This window comes from Mustela nivalis (assembly GCF_964662115.1).
Source record: "Mustela nivalis genome assembly, chromosome: 5".
Lineage (NCBI taxonomy): Eukaryota > Metazoa > Chordata > Mammalia > Carnivora > Mustelidae > Mustela > Mustela nivalis.
The window spans coordinates 135,221,883-135,244,878 of NC_139024.1; the positions used below are offsets into that span (position 1 = coordinate 135,221,883).

Sequence of the window (22,996 nt, forward strand, 5' to 3'; positions counted from 1 at the left end):
GCTCAGGAAAGCTCAGAGACACAAATGTGGGTGGCAGCAGTGTGTCGAAGGTACGGAAGCCATGGGCTGGAGGAGGGCACCTCACAAGGAGAGCAGCTGGAAGGGAGAAGTGTCTCTGGGGCACTTCCATGGGGAGGTTGGGACTATGAGTGAGATCCAGAAGAGGCACTGGAGGAGGGGCCTGGAGGAAGGAGAGAGAGCACTGTCCTGGGAGTCAGCGCTGTCCAGCACAAGGAAGAGACAGGCTGAGGCTCCAGGACTTGACAGCTAGAGAGTTTCAGTGGCCTCGGCAAGAGCAGTGTCATGAAGGGAAGGCAGACTGGCGGGAGTGAGGCCAGGAGAGAAAGGGAGAAGAGCATCTGGAGATAACTGTGGAAGCCTTTCCCTGGGGTTTTACTATAAAGGGGCAGAGACACGGGGAGGGAATCAGAGTGATGTGAGACTGAGAAAGGTATTTTGTAAAGATCATGTCTGTATGTTGATGAAAATAGTCTAGTGCTGAGGAGAAAATCCATGATGCAGGAGAGAGAGGTACAAATTGCTAGTGTCTATCCTTGAGAAGGTGAGAAGGAAGGGGGACAGGGCGCTGGTGGACATCAGACAGGTGCTTCAGGTGGCATCAGAAAGTTCATCGGTAGTAACTAGAACAGAGGTGGACTTAATGGGTTCAGTTAGAGAGAGTTTGTTGGGTTTGGTGGGAGGAACACTTTTGGAGCAGAATGTGAATCACTCTTTGCTCTTAGATTAAAGAAGGGCCACTTGGGGTGGTGAACCCAGCTTTGGGCTTCATCTCTTGACCCCAAGCCACTAGGGCTCCCCAGTGGAGAAGCTGGAGAATATATATATATATATATATATATATATATATATAAAATCATATATATATGACAGATGTGAGACATTCTGATTGGCACAGGCAATGAAAGAATTCACCCAAGGCAGATCAAAGGAGATAGAAATTTTTTGAATATACTGCAAGGGAGCAGCAGGCAGGACGGCAAAGGAGAGACCGTCCACTAGGAGGTGGTTGCGGGGGGGGGGGTTTGCTATAGTTATGGGGTGGAACTGTGCCTGGTCCTATGCAGCCCATTGGTCAGTTAGGGACTCTGGCCATTTCAAGGTGGGTCACTCAATGAGCCCATTTGTGTCATCTCGGTAGCCACTGTGGGTCCTTTTGCTTTGCTCAAGTTTTCATTGCTTGAGCCTGTTGCCTAAAAGTGGCCTCTACAGCAGGGACATTTGGTGCTTGTCAAATGTTCCGTCTGCTTCCCACATTTTGCACACAACCCCTCTTTCCTGCCGCAGGGAGGCAGCAACAGGTGGCAGTTTCTGGCTATTGGCCACAAGAAGATTTGTGGTGTCACTTCTAGGTCAGAGCATCAAGAAGCCTGATCCAAGAGTGCAGATCCCTCTTCTGCTGTTGTGACCCAAGGTACCGTCTAGGTCTCCGAAGCACTATACGGAGCAGAGTCCTCCCACCTTACCTCCTACCCCATAGTGCCAATGCCCTTGCAGGATTAAAATGTCACTATAGCATAAACTAGCCTTATTATGAAACCAAGCACCATATCACCAGTCACGGCATGTGAGAGAGTTTAGGTTTGGTTTTGGATTAAATACCCAAGGATCTCCGGAGAGAGTCCTGTGAGGCTGAGAACATCCTGGATATTCTTATGACTCATTGATTGCCCTGCGAGCCGGCCCAGGGCTGCTCTAGCTTCAGATGGCATGCATTGTCTTCCAAGCCTCACCTTTCTTCACCTGGAAGGGAGGTAGCCAGTATCCTCCCCACAGAGCAGTTTTCTTATCTATCATCTAAATAATCCTGTAATTCTTGGTTCCTACCGAAATTCATGCCAGACGAAGTCCCACAACCCAGACTGGTGGCAGAAAGAGGAGAGGGATGAATCAAAGTACCAATGCCCCTCTTGCCCTCTTTTGAAGCAGTTAACCCCGGAGGAGCCTGGCACCTTTTGCAGTGTGCTGCTGAGTCCTTTTGCATGTGTGGGCTGCGGCCTCGCTGAGAAACAGGACCCGCTGTTTCATCTGAGCATTCTAAGATTACAGAGCCCAGAGAGGACTGCCCCCGACAGGATTCCTCAGTTACAGAGTAGGACCTTGCTTTCCGAAAGCTACACCGCAGCCAGCCCGCTTCCTTCCCACCTGCCACCTAGTGGTTCTCCGGAGAATTGCACCCTCCTGCTCAGGGCCGGCCTCACGCGGGGATCTGGTTACCATTGTGCGTTCTTATCTGATCTTCTTCAGAGGGCATTAGCTCTGCAAGGCGCCTCAGAGAGCCTCTAAAGCCAATCGTCTCAGTTTACAGCTAAGGTAACAGAGACTTAGAAGAGAGGCATCGAGCTAATTAGTGGTGGAGGCAGGCGTACAGCCCAAGCCCCCCCATCTCCACCCCCCCCCCCAGGAGGCCCTTATTTATCCTTCTCGCAAGTATTCATTCACTCCCTCAACTACCTAGTCAATATTTGTTCGGTGCCTACTGGGTGCAGGGCCCGTGCTGCTCAGGGCACTGAAGCTGGGAGACCCCGTCGCCGCCCTCAAGGAACTTCCTGAGAAGGCCAAGGAGCAGGCAAACAGGCCAACACAGAAAATGAGTGCTCTGTGAGGGGTAAAGATGAAGGGCTGGGAAAAGCCAGGAAGCTCCCCCCACCCCCCCGCCCCTGCAAGGATGCTCCTGGGGCTAACTCTGGGATGAGGGGTTTCTCCAGCAGGTGCAACGGTGGTGCAGTGACCACGTCGGTGCACAGCGCAAGCAGAGGTGGTGGGTTCTGGACGCCTTGTGGAGTTCCGTATCTACCGCCAGAGCAGAAAGCAGCACGTGGGGGAAGGGACAGATTTGAAGCAGCCTGGCGGCTAGGCCAGGGACCTCGAATGAATGAGGCTAAATGTCCCTGCGGAAAGTTTTCGTTCGAGGAAATATCACCAGCCGGTTTAGTCCTTCGCTAGATCTCCCGGCCACAGTGAGAAGGGCCCCCTGGTGGAAGCAAGAGAGCACGCCAGAATGCCAGGACAGGGGTTCAGCGGAGAGGAGGAAGGACAAGGCGTGCCCCAGGCCCGAAGTGCCCGAAGCAGGCGGAGACTGTGTCGCGGCCTGTGGGCGATAGCCGGGGTCTCTTCAGTTGCAGATTGGGAACCCAAGGGAGTGGTGGAACATTCACCAACGGAGGGAGTACAGGAAGGAAAGGGCTGGGGTGGGGGCAGGAGGGAGGGGGTGGAAGAGACGGTGAAATTAGGTGTGGACGTGGGGAGGGGTCAGGTGCTGTGGGGGACAGTTAAGAAATGACAGCCCCAGACTGCTGGGTCTGTGTGCGTTTCTGGGAAAATCAACGATGGCCCTACATGTGTACTTGTGAGATTAGGTGACAAGAAAATTCATGGCTGCGGATGCACTTGCCCAGAGAATGCATGAGGGGAGAGGAGAACCGGCTCACGGGGAGCCTGCTCCAGGCTGGCTTCGCCAGAAAGCAATTTCAGAGAGTTCAGTCTGCGTATTTTATTAGAGAATACCCTTGGAATTGACACCCATGCGGGAAGTGAGAGGAAGTAGGAGTGGGCAGAGGGAGAAGGAGAAGCCTCCGGTGACCCCACGGGGAGCTCTGGGGCTCACATGGCTGTCAGCCTTGACTGCATTGGGCCAAAGTGGCTGCATCTTTATTCCCTTGCCTCCACCAGACGGCCCTCCTGCCCCCAACTCCCAGCCCAGGAAAGACCCTGGGGACAAGGCAACTCTGAGCAGCAGGGGTTATCCCCAAAGGGGTTGACTCTTGAAGGCCCTGTGGTCCCAGCAACCCAGCAACCATTCTTCCCTGGAAGGAGGACCTTCCCTTAGGCCAGCGTTACAGGTGGGTCCATTCGTGTCACAATCAAGCAAGGGCGTACCATGTGGCACCCAAGTAGATCACCTGAGCGTCAGCCATTTTCCTCCCTGCCCTCACCTGATGACAACAGCCCATCTCTCCCTTATGATGAGGTTGGCGTTCCCCTGCCAGGATGGTGACTCCTCTTTGTGAGTTGCTGGGGTCTGGAAACAAGGAGCGCAAAGTGCCTCGTGGCCGCCATAGCTCATTACGGAGCAGAACCCTTGCTGTGTCCCCTGGAGGAAGCGTTCTCCCTTTGTGAAGCAGGACCACTACCGCTACATTCCGTAAGTGCAGCATTGGGAAGCCCAGTCACCTGTCCCTGTTGGGGGAGTGATGATAAGAGGGGCTGCTCCTGCTTCCACTCATGGATCCCTGACTTACGAGGTCTTCCTGCTGGGAACACAGTACCATATATAGCCCTTGGCTTCTAGCTCCATTAAGGGTCTTGGGGGATGGTTCTCCAACCTCCAAAATTATCATCTCTGAGCATTTTGGTCTTCCGTGGACAGCTTGTGGGGGACACAGATGGTGTGATGTGGCCAGTGGCTCCCACAGCTCTGGGCCCGCTCTCCCACCTTTTTGGCTGTCTCACGTGACATTCTGTGCGAGGCCATGCTGGCAGATTGCACACTCTGTGAGAGCTCAGGTAATGGCACCACGGCTCTGCAGACAGGGAGGGCAAGCCGACACCTGGAATGGGTTCTATTCCATCAGAACCAAATGCTGTCCCTTCTGGGTGGAAAGAGTCCCCCATCACCAGACTGCAGGCTAGCGGCAAGTCCTCCTTGGTGCCTGGTGCCATGACAGCCTCAGCCTGGGCCTCTGTTGGTAGGTAGGACGTTTAGTGACAGCAGCAGCAAGAACATCTTTGGTGAGTGGAATTCTATGCTGTCGGCTCTACTTCTGCTACCACGGCTCTTTTGTTCGTGACCCATTGATTGTACCAGCCCTGCGGTGGTAGAAGGCAGGGGCTATCTAACATCCACTGGTTGAGTCATTTTGTCTGCTCATGTTCTCTGTGACGACAGAGATCATGATCTTCATACTTCATGGACACTCTACCCACATGCTTCTTCCCCAGACCTCCCTGTCCCATCCTCTGTCAAAATCTTTCTCCCCAGAGTTTCCTGATCAGCTCACCAATGCCTGGCCCTCCGCCCACAAGTCTACGTGAGCCCTTGGGCTCCTGCTCTGCCCACACAACGTGGCTGACCAGTTGGCTTGCCAGAATAAGACTATAGCACAACTCTACCTGGTATAACTTGTACCCATACATGGACCCATCTGGAAACCCAGCTCGGGCTCTTACCTCACTCGTCGCCATTTCTGTATGGGCTCCCCATATAGCCGGAGGTGTGAACTAAAGACAGGGCATTGGTAAAACAGAGGTGACGAGAGCTGTAGCGCATCAGGGTGATATTCTGTGGGATGTCTGGACAGTCTAGAATTCTTCATGATGTTCTGACCGAGGGTGGAGAGCAAACATGGTCCTAGGCAAAACTGTGTGAATGTTGTTGTCCATCCCCTGGAAATGCAGTCTGTTTCTGCTCCTCTTTTCTGATTGGAATAGAAAAGAATGCATATCCCAAATTGTTGGCCAAAGATATGTCCCTGTGGCCTTATTATATGCTCTATCAAATATATCACATCAGCCGCAATTGGGACTCCTTCTTGGTTGAGTTCATTGTAGTCTATTATCATCTTCCAGAATCCAGTGGGAAAGTAGAGATATGATGAAGACCACCAGCACTGCTTCCTTTGGATTGTTAAGGGTGGCACTAATTTCCAACATCCTTCCCTCAATACAGTGTTGCTTGGCTGGGGAAGGGGCAGTTTCCTAGACTTCCACAGAGCTTAATCCACTATGAGCACTCTTACCCCATGGGCCAAGGACCCACTGTGGGGATTGTGCCAACTTCCAAGTATGCCTATCCTAGTTCTATATTCAGAGACTGGGCAAATGATCCTAGATGGGTCTGAAGACCAAATGGACCCTTAGCCAGGACTCTGTGTATTGTCTGGTTCCAGTATGCCCCCATTTTAGCAGAAGGGCCATGATGAAACTTCAGATCTCCATATCTCAAGTCCCACTCTGACTCTTGAGATGTTCGGGTCTTCCATTTCCCTAGGATAGTGTTACCTGCGTAAATGACTCAGGTAACTTAGTCTCAAGTTACTTGGGTAACTTGGTCTCTTTGAGGAGGGTCTGGATGGTCATACTGTGTATACTTAATATGGTTTTGCAGGGAACATGGCCATATCTTTAGTTATTGGGTTTTGGGCCCAGAAATTGAGCAAGGGACCATAAGATATTTCTTTTTTCATAAGATTTTTTAAAAAGATTTTATTTATTCATTTGACAGAGATCACAAGTAGACAGAGAAGCAGGCAGAGAGAACGGGGGAAGCAGGCTTCCCATCGAGCAGAGAGCCTGTGGCTGGGCTTGATCCCAGGAGCTTGGGATCATGACCCGAGCTGAAGGCAGAGCCTTTAACCCACTGAGCCACCCAGGCACCCTGGGACCATAAGATTTTAGTGGGGTGACTGCACTCAGCGTCCTGATCGTCCATCCACAGTTTCTTCTGATGGTGTAGGGTGAATCAACTATTGCCTTCAGCCTTAGTTGAATCCATGGAACTCTGGGGCAAAAATGGCCCGTCACAGTTGTGCTGCATTGGGCTGAAATGACCTGGCCTCTGTGCGGCTGCCTCCATCAGTCACTGGATGTGAGCTGTCCGGGGAAGGGTGCGTAAACACCAAAGGAGGTAATAGTGGACGCCTGTCTGCTAACAGTAATTCCAGCAGTGGGGACAAAGTCCCTTCTTGAAGGGGTAATCTAGGTAGCACATCTCAGAGCCCACCCCAGAGTCTTTGGAGAAGCCACCAAAGTTAACAGAGTGGAGATCTTGAGAATGTCTAGAAGGATAGGGTCAGAGCACAGGTGGATAGATTAACCTTCGACAAGAGGAGGGGAAATTCATGGTAATGGGGGGAGGAGAAGTTGGTAAGAATGGGGTCAGATGAAGATAAGGGTTTGAGTAGAGAGATAATGTGTTGAGGAAATCAAGCCAGTTAATCTCTATTTTCTTTGTACAATTAGAAGCACCTCATCTGGTGAACTTGAGCTTGGATAGGGTTAGGGCTTGAGGAGAATAGTCCTGAGAGTAAATGAGAGAGGACGTTGTCTAAGGGAGTGCAAGGTAGTGTTGGGGGGTGGGCAGCTGATGTTGGGGCCATGCCTGATCGTGACCCTTGCCTGCAGGTCAGGTGGTTTTCCCAGCAGTGCTCAGTGCCCAGCTAGGAGCAGAGAGGAGTTTGCTTCAACTTGTGCTGGGTGGATGTGGAAGAGGACAGTGAGGCAATATGCTCTTAACTAGTTGCCTCAGTTTCCCTGGACAGTTCTTCTGGATTTTTTAGATATATAGTCTCACTTTAAAATTCATTTGTTTGCTAAGGGATAAAGCATGCCGAGGGTGTTAGAGTTGAGATGTGGAGAGATCATCTGCTCCATTGGTCCCATTTATCAATTTGTTCTTTTACGGATCTTGCTGTTTTATCAAATCTTTGTCTAATTAAAGATCACAAAGGTTTTCTCCTATGTTTTCTTCTAGAACTTTTATAGTTTTAGGTTTTATGTTTAGGTCTATAAACCATTTTGAGTTTGTTTTTGTGTATGACATGAAGTATGAACTGAGATTCCCTGGTAAATAAGGAAATGCAGATTAAAACCACAATAAGATACCACTACACACCACTTAGAATGGCTGAAATGAACAAGCTTGACCATATCAAGTAGTTGACATGGTCCTTGCTGTTTGATGGGCATGGGGAGGACCCAGAACTCCATACACTGGTAGGAATGCACAATGGTATAATTATTATGGAAAACAGTTCATCAGGTTCTTTAAAAGTTATAGGGGTGTCTGGGTAGCTCAGTTGGTTAAGCACCTGACTCTTAATTTTGGCTCAGGTCATGATCTCAGGGTCCTGGGATCGAGCCCCATGTTGGGCTCCTCACTCACTGCAGAGTCTGCCTGTCCTTCTCCCTCTGGATCTCTCTCTCTCTCTCTCTCTCAAATACATACAAACATACATAATATCTTAAAAAAAAAAAGAAATTACACATACAATGGTCATATAATATGGCGATTCTACTCTTAGGGGTTTATCTACTAGAGATGAAAGCATATGGGTAGCAGCTGTAGTGTAATCACCCCAAACTGGAAGCAGCCCAAATGAACATCAAGATGTGAAGGAATAAATAATAATGGTGTGGCCATATGATGGAATACTGCTCCTCAATAAAAAGGAGCGAACTATTTTGCTTGATCTTATTTTATTTTATTTACTTATTTTACTTATTTTTTATTATGTTAGTCACCATAGAGGACTTCATTAGTTTTTTATGTAGTGTTCCACGAGAGTCATTATTTGCATATAACACCCAGTGCTCATTGCAAAGGAGTGAACTATTGATATACATAACAATGACAGATCTCAAAGTAATTGCGATGAGTGAAAGGCAGACAAAAAAATTGTACATACTCTACGATCCAATTAATCTAAAACTCTAGAAAATCTAAACGAATATGAAGTGACAAAAATGCATATTAGTGGTTGTGGTGCGGGGTGAGTAGTAAGAGTTACAAAGGGGATTGAGGACACCTCTGGGGTGATGGACACGTTCACTATCTAGATTGTAGTCATGGTTTCATGGGTTATACATGTGTCAATTTATACACTTTTAGTGTGTAGTTATTGTATGTCAATTATATGTGAATAAAGCTGTTAAAAATATTGACTTGAAAGTTAATTATTGTATTGAATCATTGATAATTAGCAAATAGAACAAACCTGTAAAAATACTTAAACTTTCACATATAAATTTTGTCTACTGAGACCTATTAGAGATTTAAAAAGTAGGACTGTGATAGTTCCGATGTAAAACCCAAAGGTCTGTTGTAACAGAACCTGACAAAATGGATCCTGCTTGCTTTTACCTCATTCTCTTTTATATCGAAGGCTTCTTTATTTCAACTCTGTAGTGTCCCAAAGTGACTCAAATGAGAGACTCTTGGCAGGGCTTATAATGGCTACTATTAACCGTGCTTCCCACATACTGGCGCCTACTCCTTTCCCCTTTTCCTACTCCTTTCCTACTATTCTTATTTCCGTTTTGTCCACTAGGAAACAGCGTCTCAGAAAGGCTAAAAGTCAGCTCGAGGCCCAGGCTTGTATGAGACAGCAAACCTCAGGGGGTCTGTGTCCAAGAGTTCCTCCTGCCAGCTTTAGTGGTCACAATTTTTGGAGGCTTTCTTCCAATATCGCCGCCTTTCTCAAAGGCTAGCTGGGTTCAATCCTTCCTAAGGAAGGAGGATTTTGGTAAACCAAACCAAAGACGATGTGATGGGAGGCAGCTGCCCTAAGAGCCCTTAAGGAACTGATTAAAAAGTGATTGTCTCCAAAGGGCTCTGAGTCACCACCTGGGAAGACGTTGCAGCTAGCTCCAAAACAAGAATGCTACTTATCAAGTACTAAGGAGGGAGGGAACAAGCGAGGGCGAGCTTTGCCCGGTGCCCTGGACACCCTCGGGTCACCTCCGTCCTTCCCCCCCCCCCCCCCCGACGCCGGCCCTGCCCTTTGCCGCTGGTGACCCCAGGTTTTCAGAGAACCCCATCACTGGGAGCGGTGGGGCGGGAACCGCGCATTCTGAGCTCGGCCTACCTTCCAAGGGCTAGCATCCCGGCCCCGCCCACTACTGGCCACGCCCCTTCCCCGCCCCTACCCCGGCTAGCCCCTCCTCCTACCCGGGCCCGCCCCGCCGGCGTCCCAGGACCGAAAGTGAAGGCGCGCGCTCGGCCTCTCGGCGCTCGCTTGCTTGGGTCTGACCGGGCTGGCGACGGCCGGCAGCGGGACGCCGGGCAGCGGGACTCCGGCCGCTAGCGGGGTCCGGCGTGCGGGGCGGCATGGAGGGGCCGCCGGCCGCCGCGAGCGGGGAGGTCTCCTTGCACAACTTCAGCGCGAGGCTGTGGGAGCAGCTCGTCCACTTCCATGTCATGCGGCTGACGGACTCGCTGTTCCTGTGGGTGGGAGCCACGCCGTACCTGCGCAACCTCGCCGTGGCCATGTGCAACCGCTACGTGAGTGCAGGTCGGGGCCGGGGCGAGGGAGAGGACCGTGAGGGGCCAGAACGCAGTCCGGAGGTCCTGAAGGGGGCCGGGGCTGGGATGGGGGGAGAGGACGGGGGACGCGGCGAGGGAGGCCGAACCGGAGTCGGGGGTGGGAGGCCCAAGGGGGCGGGCTGGTGTGGGGGCGGGGGCTGGGACGGAGGGCAACCGAGGGTCCCGGCGCAAGTGGGGTACCAGAGGGGGTTCCGGCCCCCGAGGTGCGCGGGCGTGGCCCTCAGGTCTCTCCTGGGCCCAGGGGGACTAGGGGCTCCCCGGAACTCTTACTGTGGTGTCTCAGAGAACCGGGGTCTGGTCCGGACCTGCACCACCGGAGGAGAACGGGGTGCGGTAGGCCGGCGCGTGGACACCCCACCCCCCGGCGAGCCCCGCCTCTCCACCCCCCTCCTCTGCGTTTCAGGCGGGCTTCCCGCTGCTGGCTCTTCTAGCCGTTCTCTGTAGTTGTTCACTGGGGCTTCATCGCGGGACCTCTGCTCTCAGGTCACACACGCGCCCTGGGGTTATCCATCTCTTCGTTATCATGCCTTCCCTATATTGACCACACCGAATTTTCTGTTTCTAGTACAGACTCCTTTCCTGAATTTCGAACTCCTGTGTTGTCCTGAGAGTCTAATAGGCATCTCACACCAGACTTATTTATGACCGAACTCCTAACATCTTCCCTTAGACCTTCTTTCACAGCCCATGTCTCTTGTGGAAACTCCATTCCAGCCTTGATTACTCTCTTTTCCACTCCCCACATGGGAGTGTCAGTAAGTCTGTAGGCGCTGCCGTCCATCAAAACTTGGGGGGAATCCAACCAGCCTGTGGGGCGACCCCTTCAGGTGGAGGCAGTTGGTAGGGTCAGTGAAAGAGTTGGCCCCAGGCAGAACAAAGAAGACAGAGGTTGTTGAATGCACCTCTAGGGAGCAGCGGGAAGCACAGCAAGGGAGAGACTGTCTGCCAGGATTTGGTGTTGGTGAACTGTAGTTAAGGGAGAAGGCGAGGAGGTATGGGAACGTATGAAATGTTTCTCCTTTCTTGGTACCTGTTTTGGGGTGTAAGTAACCCATTGGTTAGCGAGGGCTTAGGTGGGTCCCCTGATGAACTGTTTGTATTCAGCCAAAGGGTTGGAGGTCACTGTGGGCCCTTTTATGTGCTCAGGTTTCCATTGTTCAAATTGATTGCCTCAAAGGGGCCTCTGCACACCCATCACCCCTTTCAGGCCTGCCACCCTGGGCCAACCTGCAGCATCTCCTTGGATCCCTGCTGGATTTCCCCTTTGCTGCCTGTGTTCATTTCTTAGTGCTGCTGTGCAAAGTGCTTGAACCAACTAAGATTTATTCTCTCACAGTTCAGAGGCCAGAAGTCTGAAAGCAAGGAGTCAGCAGGTCTGATCCTTCCGGAGGCTCTGAGGGAGAAATCTTCCCATGCCTCTCCCATCTTCTGGTGTTGCTGGCAGTCCTGGGCATTCCTTGGCTTGCAGCTTCATCACTCAAGTCTCAGCTAGTAATGTCACTGGCCTTCTTTTCTGTGTGTCTATTTCTCTGTGTCTTTTCTTGTAAAGACACCAGTCATAATAAATTAAGGGAGCACCCTATTTCAGTGTGACTTCACTTTCAATTACAGCTTAATTACATCTGCAGAGACCCTATTTCTAATAATAAAAAAAAGTTACATTCATAGGTGCTAGGAGTTAGGATGTGCATTTGTCTTTTTGGAGGACATGATTCAGCCTACAACACTGCCTTATGGCCAGTTCTCTACAGGGGAGCAGATAACAATCAGATATTGTCATTCCTCTGCTCCAGACCTTTCAAGAAATACCCTCAGAGCACAGTTCAGAGACTTTACAGTAACCCTGTAGGCTCTGTTACCTGGTAGATCTCCCCTGCTCCTGTCCTCCTCCCTGCCAATTCACAGGCTTCGTGGCTGCTTTTAGCAGTGTGTCCCCAGGTGTTGCTCCTTCTGTAATTTATTATCAGTATCCGTGGTGGTGGTGGTGGTGAGGTTTGTCTGTTTTATGAGTCTTTTTTTTTTTTTAAGATTATTTATTTATTTATTTGACAGAGATCACAAATGGGCAAAGAGGCAGGCAGAGAAGGAGAGAGGGAAGCAGGCTCCCCACTGAGATGCGGGGCTTGACCCCAGGACTCTGGGATCACGACCTGAGCCGAAGGCAGAGGCTTTAACCCACTGAGCCACCCAGCCACCTCTGTTTTATGAGTCTTTGTAACCTTAGCGTCTGACAAGTGGCTCATTAAATTGTTGAAGGAATGAATGAGGCCCCAGTCAGGGAACTCCAGGTTTGCTAGGGACAGCTACCAATAACCTGCAGCCTGGCAGGCAATGAGGACTGTAATCTCTAAGGGAACCTTGTGGTAGTAGAGGAGTGAGCCATCAGGCAGGACCTGGGCAAGGCTTCAGGAAGGAGACAGCCTCTGAATGGGACTTCTGGATGTCTTCACACAGTATCCCTCTTCTGCTTTTTCCCTTCTTGCTGTTCCTTTCCTGAGCAGGTTTTCTATTATTTTCTGGTAGGTACTGGCAGTTGGGCCTTCGGGCAGATGGTAGGAGAGGTAAAGGGCCTGCAGGGGCGCACAGTTGTGGGCAGGGCTGTGTGTTTGGAGCTTGTGGTGCCCTGAAACTGCCTCACCTTTTTTATTTCCTAGAACTTTGACTGTAGTGTACACAGTGGGTAAGCCTGGGGGTAACATGGGGTCCAGGACTGCTCATTGGTAAGACCAGGCATTGCTTCCTTGAATCAGTTTCAAGATTCCTCCCTTGGGCTGCTTTGGTGCGCTTTGGCAGTCTGACCATTTGGTAGTCATAACTCTTGGTAGGGTATGTTTTTGCAGCTGGAAGCTCACACTCCACCCAGATCAGGTAGGAAAGGGAAAAGGGGCCACTTTCAGTTACCAGACCTGTCAGAAGTGCAGTCCTACTCATTGGCCACATTGTATACTTGTACATTGTCTTCTAGCACCAGAGCAGCACTTTCCAGTTAGAGAGAAGTGTAGACCATAGCTTAAAGCAGGAGACACAAGAGTCCTGTGGAACAGGGCTTGGCAAACCTGTCTTAGGGCTGACCTGCCTTCTACTTTTGTAACCAAGTCTTGTTGGGACCTAGTTCTGCCCATCCATTCAGTAATGTTTGTCGCAGCTTTTGTAATTTGTTGGCCGAGTTGAACGGTTAAAACCGGACCTGGTAGTCTATAAAAACCAAGTGATATATCCTCTGGCCCTTCCTAGAAAAAGGTTTCTGGCCCATGCATGGAGGGTGGCACCAAAGGGTTTCTGATGTCTCCCCCTGCTTCCTTCCCCCTCAACCCTCACATGTAAGATAAGACCATATAGAATAAAATCACATCACTCTGCTGCTCCTCCAGCTGGCTTGCCTTGTGTCACGTGGTCTCTTTGCAGCACTGATGGGCTTTAGAACAAGGATGATATATGGCCCTATGTGCTCAGATGATGTAGGATGTGTTGGTCGCACTTGGAGTGGACAGTGGTGCTCCAGCCTCAGTAACGCTGTCTAAGCATGTGTGTGCCTGGGAAATCAGCTGGGCATAGTATGATTTTTGGAAATAATGAAGCACAAAGGGTTACAATATGTGGTTTTCAGTCTTGTTTTTGGTGGGAAATGATCACCTTAAGGTAGATTTTCTGTCTCTAAAAGTTTAACTGTAAATATTATTAGCATACAGCTGAATATTGAACTTGAAACTCGTAAACAGCAAATTCATTAATTGAGTTCATGTTTTGTTATTTTTTTCAGCAAAAAAGCTTGCAGTAAATGCTTTCATTCTTATCCTGTGTTTTTTGATCATCTCTTATAGACCGAACAAATTCTCTCTCCTTTTGAAGTGACTTTGAACCACTAGGAGACAAGGAGCAGTCTCTGATCTGTGCCCTGCTCACAGTATCTGGCACATAGAAGGTGTTTATTCAGTTTACTGGTCTCTTCCTGGACAGTGTTGGGGGAGGGGTGCCCACCCCAGAGCCTCTGGTGGCACAAGCTTGTTCCTCTAAAAATCTTGCCTCCTGGCAGGGAGGAGTAAGATGGTGGTAGAATAGGGGCTTGTCTTCTTCCTTGAATACAGCTAGTTATCACATCATTCTGAAGGCCCAAGAGATCAGTCTGAGGTCTGAGAGAGCAAGTACAAGAGAGACTTGTAGAAGTCTACAAGTAGAAAAGCAATCATCTTTTGGAAGGTAGTAGGTGTGGAGAGTTGACTTGGGAAAATATAACTGTGGGTACAGAGGCAGGGAGGGAGCCTGCTTACGGAGGTTACCACAAAGTATTTAAGCAGCAGAGTTCAAAATCTGAACTTTTAGAATTCCACTACTGTGGGGTATGTCTCTGGCTAAAAGGTGCTCAGGTGGTGAAGCAGGGCAGAATGCCAGGAGTGACAGGGTGGTCTGAGGATTCCTTGGGTTGCAGGAGGAATGGGTGGTGCCAAGGTGCTGTGCTGTTTCCTGGCAGAGGAGTGGGGATGCTAGCTGAGAGCAGCAGGTCTTGGTTCTGGCTTCCTGCTGTTTTGCTGTAAATTGCAAAATAGTTTTGTGGTAAGACTGCTTTCCTGGGAAGGGTGACAGATGGCAAAAGCGTGGGGGGACCCTGCCCGAGAGGAACAGTGTGGGTCCATGCTGTGGGAGACTTTTGAAACTAAGTCATGTGCCTGAGATAAAAAAAGCCTGGACACAGGCGGGGTGAATGCCCGGTTCTGATGGAAACTGGATACATGAGGGGTGATTGATTGCTCTTCCGTGAGGGCTCAGTGAAGAGTGGGGGTGTGAACTTTCAGCTCCAGGGCTAGTGTGTGGGTCGCTACCATATTCATCCTGCCCTGAAGGAAAGCCTTCAGGGAGCAAAATGCACCACCTAGTGGAGGCTGGTCTGCTTACACTGCCTTGCTCTCTTGTGTCCAGGTGCCCCATTTCCACTAGGGCAAGCCACCTGAGAATCAGCCCAGCAAACCCCTACCCCCAGAAGACCAGCACAAACAACTGGCTGGTACCAAGTCTACTAATCAGACAGTACTGCAAAGCTTCAGCTCTAGGGGAAATAGGATCTAGCTTCCTTTTTTCTTTTATTCTTTATTTTTAAAAATTATTTATTTTCTTTTTTTCTGTTCTTTTTTTTATTATTTTTTAACTTACATGTATTTTAATATATTTTTTATTTTTTTGTTTTGATTTTATTTATTTATTTTTAAATTTTTGAATCTAGATTCTTTTAACAAGCAGACCAAAACACACCCAAGATCTACTTTTCTTTTTGGGTATTTCTTCTTTGTTTTTTGTTCTTTTATTTATTTGTATTTTCTGTCTTCTTTTCTTTTCTGGACAAAATGACAGGATGCAAAAATTCACCCCAGAAGAAAGAAAAAGAAGTAGAACTCACAACCAGGGATTTAATGAATGTAGATATAAGTAAGATATCTGAGCTAGAATTTAAAACAGTGATCATAAAGATACTAGCTGGGCTTGAAAAATGCATAAAAGACACAAGAGAATCCCTTATTGCAGAGATAAAAGAACTAAAACCTAGTCAGGCCAAAATTTAAAATGGTAAAACAAAGATGCAATCCTAAGCGGAAGCCATAAAAATGAGGATGGACAAAGTAGAGGAGCGAATTTAGTGATATAGAAGATCAAATTATGGAAAATAATGAAACTGAAAAGAAGAGGGAAATAAAAGTAATGGATCATGAAGGTAGACTTAGGGAAGTCAGTGACTTATTAAAACGTAATAATGTTTGTATCATGGGAGTCCCAGAAGATGGAGAGAAAAAGAGGTAGAAGGTTTATTCAAACAAATTATAGCTAAAATTCCCTAAAATGGGGAAGAACACAGACTTCAAAATCTGAGAAGCACAGAGATCGCCCATTAAATTCAGCAAAAGTCAGCCCATCAACAAGGCATATCATAGACAAACTCACAAAATACAAGACAAGGAAAGAATCCTGAAAGCAGCAAGGGGAAAAAAAGTCCTTAACTTAAAAAGGAAAACATCAGATTCGCAGCATATCTGTCCACAGAAACTTGGCAGGCCATAAGAGAGTGGTAGGAGATCTTCACTGTGCTGGATGGGGAAAAATGTGCAGCCAAGAATTCTTTATCTGTCAAAGCTGTCATTCAGAATAGGATACAGAGTTTCGCATACAAACAAAAACTAAGGAAGTTCGTGACCACTTAACCAGCCCTGTAAGAATTTTAAAGGGGACTCTTTAAGTGGAGAAAAAAAGACCAAAAGCAACAAAGACTAGAAAGGACCAGAGAACGTTACCAGAAACACCAGCTCTACAGGTAACACAGTGGCACTAAATTCATATCTTTCAATAATCACTCTGAATGTAAATGGACTAGATGCTCCAATCAAGACATAGAGTATGAAAGTGGATTTAAAAAACAAAAAACAATGAGATCCATCTGTCTGTTGCCTACAAGACACTCATTTTAAACCTAAAGATACCTGCAGATTGAAAGTCAGGGGATGGAGAACCATCTAGCATGCTAATGGACGTCCAAAGAAAGCCGTGGTAGCCATACGTATATTAGAAAAACGAGATTTTAGAACAAAGACTATAACAAGAGATAAAAAATGCATTGTGTCACAATTAAGGGTCTATTCATCAAGAAGATCTGACAGTTGTAAATATTTATGCCCCCAACTTGGGAGTGCCAAATATACAAATCAGTTAATAATAAACATAAATTCATTGGTAAAAATATAATAGAAGTAGATTTTAACACCCTATTCACAGCAGTGGACAGATCATCTAAGCAGAAAATCAACAAGGAGACAGTGGTTTTGAGTCACACACTGGACCAGATGGACTTAAAGTATATATCCAGAACATTTCATCTTAATGCAGCAAAATAGACATTTTTTTTTTTTTTGAGTGCCCATGGAACAGGCTCCAGAATAGATCACATATGGCGTCATAAATCAGCCCTCAGGAAGTACAAAAAGATCATATCTTCAGACCACAAAACTCCATGAAACTTGAAGTCAGCTACGAGAAAAAATTTGGAAAGATCCCAAATACATGGAGTCTAAAGAGCATCCTACTAAAGAATGAATGGGTTGAAAAAAAAAAAAAAAAAGAATGAATGGGTTGACAAGGAAATTAAAAACAAAATAAAAAAAAATACATGAAAGCAAATTAAAATCAAAATATGACAGTCCAGAACCTTTGAGATGTAGCAAAGGCAGACCTGAAAGGGGAGTATATTGCAATACGGGGTTACCTCAAGAAAAGTCTTAAGTACACAACTTAACCTTACACCTGAAGTACCTAGAAAAGGAACAGCAAACAAAGTCTAAAGCCGGCAAAAGAAGGGAAATAATAAAGATTAGAGCAGAAATAAATGATACAGAAACAAATCCCCCAGTAGAACAGATTTATAAAACTAAGACCTGGTTCTTTGAAGGAATTAATAAAATGATAAACTCCTAGCTGGATTTATCAAAAAAGAGAAGAAGGGACCCAAAGAGATAAGTTCACAAACAAAAGAGGAGAGATCACAACCAACACTATGGAAATACAAATGGTTATGAGAAAATACTATGAAAAATTATATGCCAATGAATTGGGCCATCTGAAAGAAATGGACTGTTTCCTAGAAACTTACAGACTATCACAACTGAAACAGAAAGAAAATTTGAACAGACCCATAATCAGCAAAGAAATTGAATCAATAATAAAAAAATCTCCCAGCAAAAAAAGTCCTGGGCCAAGTGGCTTCCCAGGGGAATTTTACTAAATATTTAAAGAAGAGTAATACCTGTTCTTCAGATTGTTCCAAAAAAATAGAAATGGAAGGGAAACTTCCAAACTCATTCTACAAAGCCGGCATTACCCTGATTCCAAAACCAGACAAACCCTACGAAAGAGAATTACAGGCCAATATCCTTGATGAACACGGATGCAAAAATTCTCAACAAAATACTAGCAAATTGAATTCAGCAGTACATTAGAAGAATTATTCACCATGATCAAGTGGGATTTATTCTTGGGCTATAGGGGTGGTTCAGTATTTGCAGATCAATCAATGTGATACACCACATTAATAAAAGAAAGGATGAGAACCCGTCAAAGGACAAGATTCTGTCAGGAGATGCAGAAGAAGCATTTGACAAAATACAGCATCTATTCTTGATAAAAACCCTCAACAAAGTAGGGGTACATGGAACATACCTTCTTATAAAGGTCATATGCAAAGGACCCACAGCTAATATCCTCAAAGGGGAAAAATTGAGAGCCTTTCTCTATGGTCAGCACAAGACAAGGATGGCTGCTCACACCATTACTATTTAACATAGTACTGGAAGTCTTAGCCTCAGCAATCAGACAACAAAAAGAAATTAAAGGCATCCATACCGGCAAAGAAGAAGTCAAACTTTGCCTATTTGCAGACGACATGATACTCTATGTAGAAAATGTGAAAGACTCCACCAAAAAATCGGTAGAACTGATACATGAATTCAGCAGTTTCAGGATATAAAATGACTCTGAAGAAATCTGTTGAATTTCTAAACACCAATGATGAAGCAGCAGCAATAGAATTTAGGGAATCAATCCCATTTGCAATTGCACCAAAACCAATAAGATACCTATGAACAAACCTAACTAAGGAGGTAAAAGATCTGTACTCTAGAAACTAGAACACTTAACGAAAGAAATTGAAGGCACAAATAAATGGAAAAGTATTCCGTGCTCATGGATTAGAAGAACAAATATTATTAAAATATCTATACTACCCAAAGGTTCTACACAGTAATGCAGTCCCTATCAAAATACCACCATTTTTCACAGAATAAACATTCCTAAAATTTGTATGGAACCACAAAAGACCTCAAACAGCCAAAGCAATACTGAAAAAGAAAAATAAACTGGAGACATCACAATTCTAGACTTCAAGCTCTATTTCAAAGCTGTAATCATCAAGACAGTATGGTATTGGGACAAAAACAGTCCAGTAGATTAATGTAACAGAATAGAGAACCCAGAAATGGACCCACGACTATATGGTCAACTAATGTTATACAAAGCAAGAAAGAATATCCAGTGGAAAAAAAGACAGTCTCTTTAACAAATGGTATAGGGAAAACTGGACAGCAGCACACAGAAGAGTAAAAGCAGACCACTTTCTCATACCATATACAAAATAAATTCAAAATGGATGAAAGACCTAAATGCGAGATAGGAACCCATCAACATCCTAGAGGAGAACACAGGCAGCAACCTCTTTGACCTTGGCCATAGCAACTTCTTACCAGAAACGTTGCTGGAGGCAGGTGAAAGAAAAGCAGAAATAAACTTTTTGGACTTCATCAAGATACAAAGCTTCTGCACTGCAAAAGAACCAAAACTAAAAGGAATCTATGGAATGGATATTTGCAAATGATATTTGCAAATGATATATCTGATAAAGAGTATCCAAAATCTATAAGGAATTTATCAAACTCAACACCCCAAAAAACAAGTAATCCAGTTAAGAAATGGGCAAAATACACGGATAGACATTTTTCCAAAGAAGATGTCCAGATGGCTAAGAGACACTTGAAAAGATGCTCAAGGTCAGTTATCATCAGGGAAATACAAATCAAAACCATGATGAGATACCACCTCACACCTATCAGAATGGCTAAAATTAAGAAGACAAGAAGCAACAGGTGTTGGCAAGAATGTGTAGAAAGGGGAGCCCTCTTACACTGCTGGTGGTACAGACTGGTACAGCTACTGTAGAGAACAATATGGAGGTTCTCAAAAAGTCAAAAATCAAGCTACCCTATAGCCCAGCAATTGCACTAGTAGAGGTACTACTAGCAACATAGATTTGAAGGGGTATATGCCCCCCCAATGTTTATTGCAGCATTATCAACAATGGCAAACTGTGGAGAACCCAAATGTCCATCAGTGGGTGAGTGGATGTACTCATCCACTCATCCACAAAGATGTGGTACATGCGATGGAATATTACTCAGCCATCAAAAAGAATGAAATCTTGCATTTGCAATGACCTGGGTTGAACTAGAGGGTATCATGCTGAGATAAGTCTGTCAGAGAAAGGCAGATATCATATGATATCATGCATAGGTGGAATTTATGAAAGAAAACAGATGAACATACATTATGGAAGGGGGAAAAGGGAGAAAGGAAACCATAAAGGACTCTTAATGGCAGAGAAAAAACAGGGTTGCTAGAGGGAGGTCAGTGCAGGATGGGCTAAATGGGTGAAGGGCATTAAGGAAGGCACGTGTTGTGGTGAGCACTGGGTGTTGTACGTAAATGATGAATCACTAAATTCTGCTGAAACCAGTATTGCTCTGAATGTGAACCAAAATTTAAATTAAAAAGATAATTTAAAAAAGAGTGAAAGGCAAAAAAAAATTTTTGACTATTCTGAGTGCTGAGTGCTCTGTACTTGACTCTACTAAGTGCTGTTTCTTTTAGAAGGTTTGTATGTTATAAAAGTAATTTTGACCATACTTTAGGCTAGTGAGTTTTTTCTCTGAAGCTAGGAATTTTAATGGTAAGAAAGATTACTTCCATAGTAATTGGAGGTCAGATTTCTTCTATATTTCAGAAGGGCCACATTTATTTTTTTAGTTTTACTGCTTATCTGAAATGAGGATTGGTCAAACATATTCTGTTCCTATTTTCTTTATTTGGACAGCTCTGACTGGTGCCCTTCTGCAAATTCATAGGGCCCTTGTTCACCTGGCAGGGCCCAGACCCCTTCAGGGGAATGGAGCTGTGTGTTCTCTTACAGGCTCAGACGAGGAGATAGGCATCCTGCCCTCTGGGCTGATGGCTAACTTGGGGGTAAGAGGGACCCAGAGGCACTTGGCCCCCAGACTCTGTGATTAGCCGTGCCCTTAATGATCTTGTTTACTTATCTCTTGGTTGTAATGTGGCCATTCAGCACGCTTTAGAGTTTCCAACACTAAAGTAAGCCTTTTATGTAAAATACGTCTCAGAACTTGCTGTCAGCACTGTGATGCCAGCTTTCGTGACTGCTGTTCGTCTGTCCCTGCTGTCTGACTCATGCAGTAGAGGGTCAGCCTACCTGACTGTCCACACAGATGCCAGAGCTTCCTTCTCTTGGGAAATGTGTCCCAGAACCTGCCACTACCACCCTCAGGAAGAATCTGCAGCCGCAGCTGCTTGGCTGATGGGAAAGCAGCGTTGTGTTGTTTGTTTTCCTTTTAGGATTCCATCCCTGTGTCTACCTCCCTCCTCGGAGACACTTCTGACACCACCTCCACTGGCCTTGCGCAGCGCTTAGGTACGTATTGGTGGTAGGGGCTGCAGCAGCGGGATGGGGAGCTCGCTGTTCCATGGAACCATGAGGCCCGGCCCTTCAGAAGAAAAGCATCCTCACACGGAAAGAGCAGTACAAGCTTTGATGTTGGGTCTTCTTTAAGGAGGGCTTGTTGGTGCCCGTGTCTCTGACCACTGCGTTGGCCAGCATGTTCCCGAGGGGCTCCCACGTCCTGCCTTGGCTGTAGTCCAGGCCGGTGGGTGACAAGGTGGCTTAGTTCTCTCCTGTAAGCGCATTTTGTCCTCACAGGAGGAGAGGGAGAGGGATGCCTGCAGTAACCCTCAGGCAGGGGCTCGGGGTCACCTCCTGGTGATGCAGTCGAGCCTGTGGAGCAGGGTGCCAGCACGGCGCAGGGGGTGCTGGCCTTCACTCTTTGGGTGGTCGTGCAGAGCTAGCGAGAGGGGAGACGGGCCTGGCCTGAGTGCGGCTGAGAGGGTGATAAGAGAGGGAGGTTGAAGGCTCTACCCTCTCTCACGCCTCGGACACATGCTTCCTGAGAATAGCTGAGTGGTTCAGGTGAGGACGGATGGGGCAGCATCTGTCTTCTCCTCCATCCTTTTGTGTGCCAGTGCTCCCCACAGGTGCCCAGGACGTGCCGGGCGCTGGAGGTGGAGGCAGAGGAGGATTTTTTAATCCCCCTGGTGTTGGGGAGTGGGTAGTTGAGTGGTGCTGGCCGTTCTGTCCACCTGACCCATGCTCGGTGGGCGTTTCTATGCCAGTCACTCCAGGCAGCCCCTGTGTGACCAGCGTGACCAGTGTGGCCGCACAGTGGAGGGGGGTAGGGGCATGGTGGCCCAGGTGAGGGTGGGTCATTCTAGACCTGCCGCTCAGAGTTGCCTGCCTGCGGAGGGTGCAGACGTTGTGGGCAGCTGTAGTGTTATAGGAGCACCCGCCGTCCTGTTTCTTTAGGCTGGAGTCAGAGGAACCTGGCTGGTAGCTAGTGTGCGCTAGTCAGCCAATGAACAAGTTACTTAGGTAATCTTATTAGGAAGTCATTGCAAATTTACAGAAAATCTGCAGCAAAGGTACAGGGAATTCCTGCTTAGCCTTCCCCCAGATTCCCAGGTGTTCTCATTCCCTATGTTGATGTTGTTATCTGTTTTCGGGGCCACGTGAAAGGAAGTTGAAGATGAGATGCCACTTTGCTCCTTCGCATCCGCCAGTGTTGAAGGGCTGACATACTGTGCCACACCCTACCTGGTCAAGGGGAGGCACAGGGTGCTCGTGTTTATAGACTTGGGAAACTGGGGGCATTGCCGTAGGGCGGGAGACAGATTCTGCTAGAGAAGGCTGGTGGGAGCTTGTTTGCTGTGCCACAGATAAATTGTTTATGCCAATAAAGTAAGATGGGCTCATGGGTGTCCTAAAATGGAAGCCTACTAGCACTTCGTATGCGCACAAAACTAGTTTGTATTTTTTTGTTTTGTTCTTTGTATTTTTTGGGGTTTTTGTTTGTTTTTTTTTGTGCAAATGATTTTTTTTATTAATATTTTTCTTGTGTGGCTTACATCTATTGATTATAATCTGTATAAATTGAAACAGAACCTAGACAAAAAAATATGTCCTCACTAACTTATTAAACTCAGCTTTTAATGAAGGGTTGTCTCTTGCCTGTA

At 46.9% G+C, this 22,996-nt stretch overlaps 1 protein-coding gene across 3 annotated transcripts in view; it reads left to right on the top strand.

Annotated features, from left to right (window-relative positions):
- Window positions 1–9,721: 9,721 nt before the first annotated feature.
- Window positions 9,722–22,996, top strand: part of PSMG4 (proteasome assembly chaperone 4) — a 35,899-nt gene continuing 22,624 nt past the window's right edge. Inside the window, exons 1-2 of one of the 3 annotated variants that reach the window (XM_082730910.1) lie at window positions 9,722–10,018; window positions 21,269–21,344. In XM_082730910.1, coding sequence (XP_082587036.1) covers window positions 9,845–10,018; window positions 21,269–21,344 — 250 coding nt within the window. In that variant the 5' untranslated portion in view covers window positions 9,722–9,844. The remainder of the gene's footprint in view (window positions 10,019–21,268; window positions 21,345–22,996) is intronic. The other 2 variants (XM_082730911.1, XM_082730912.1) reach the window with 2 other exon arrangements.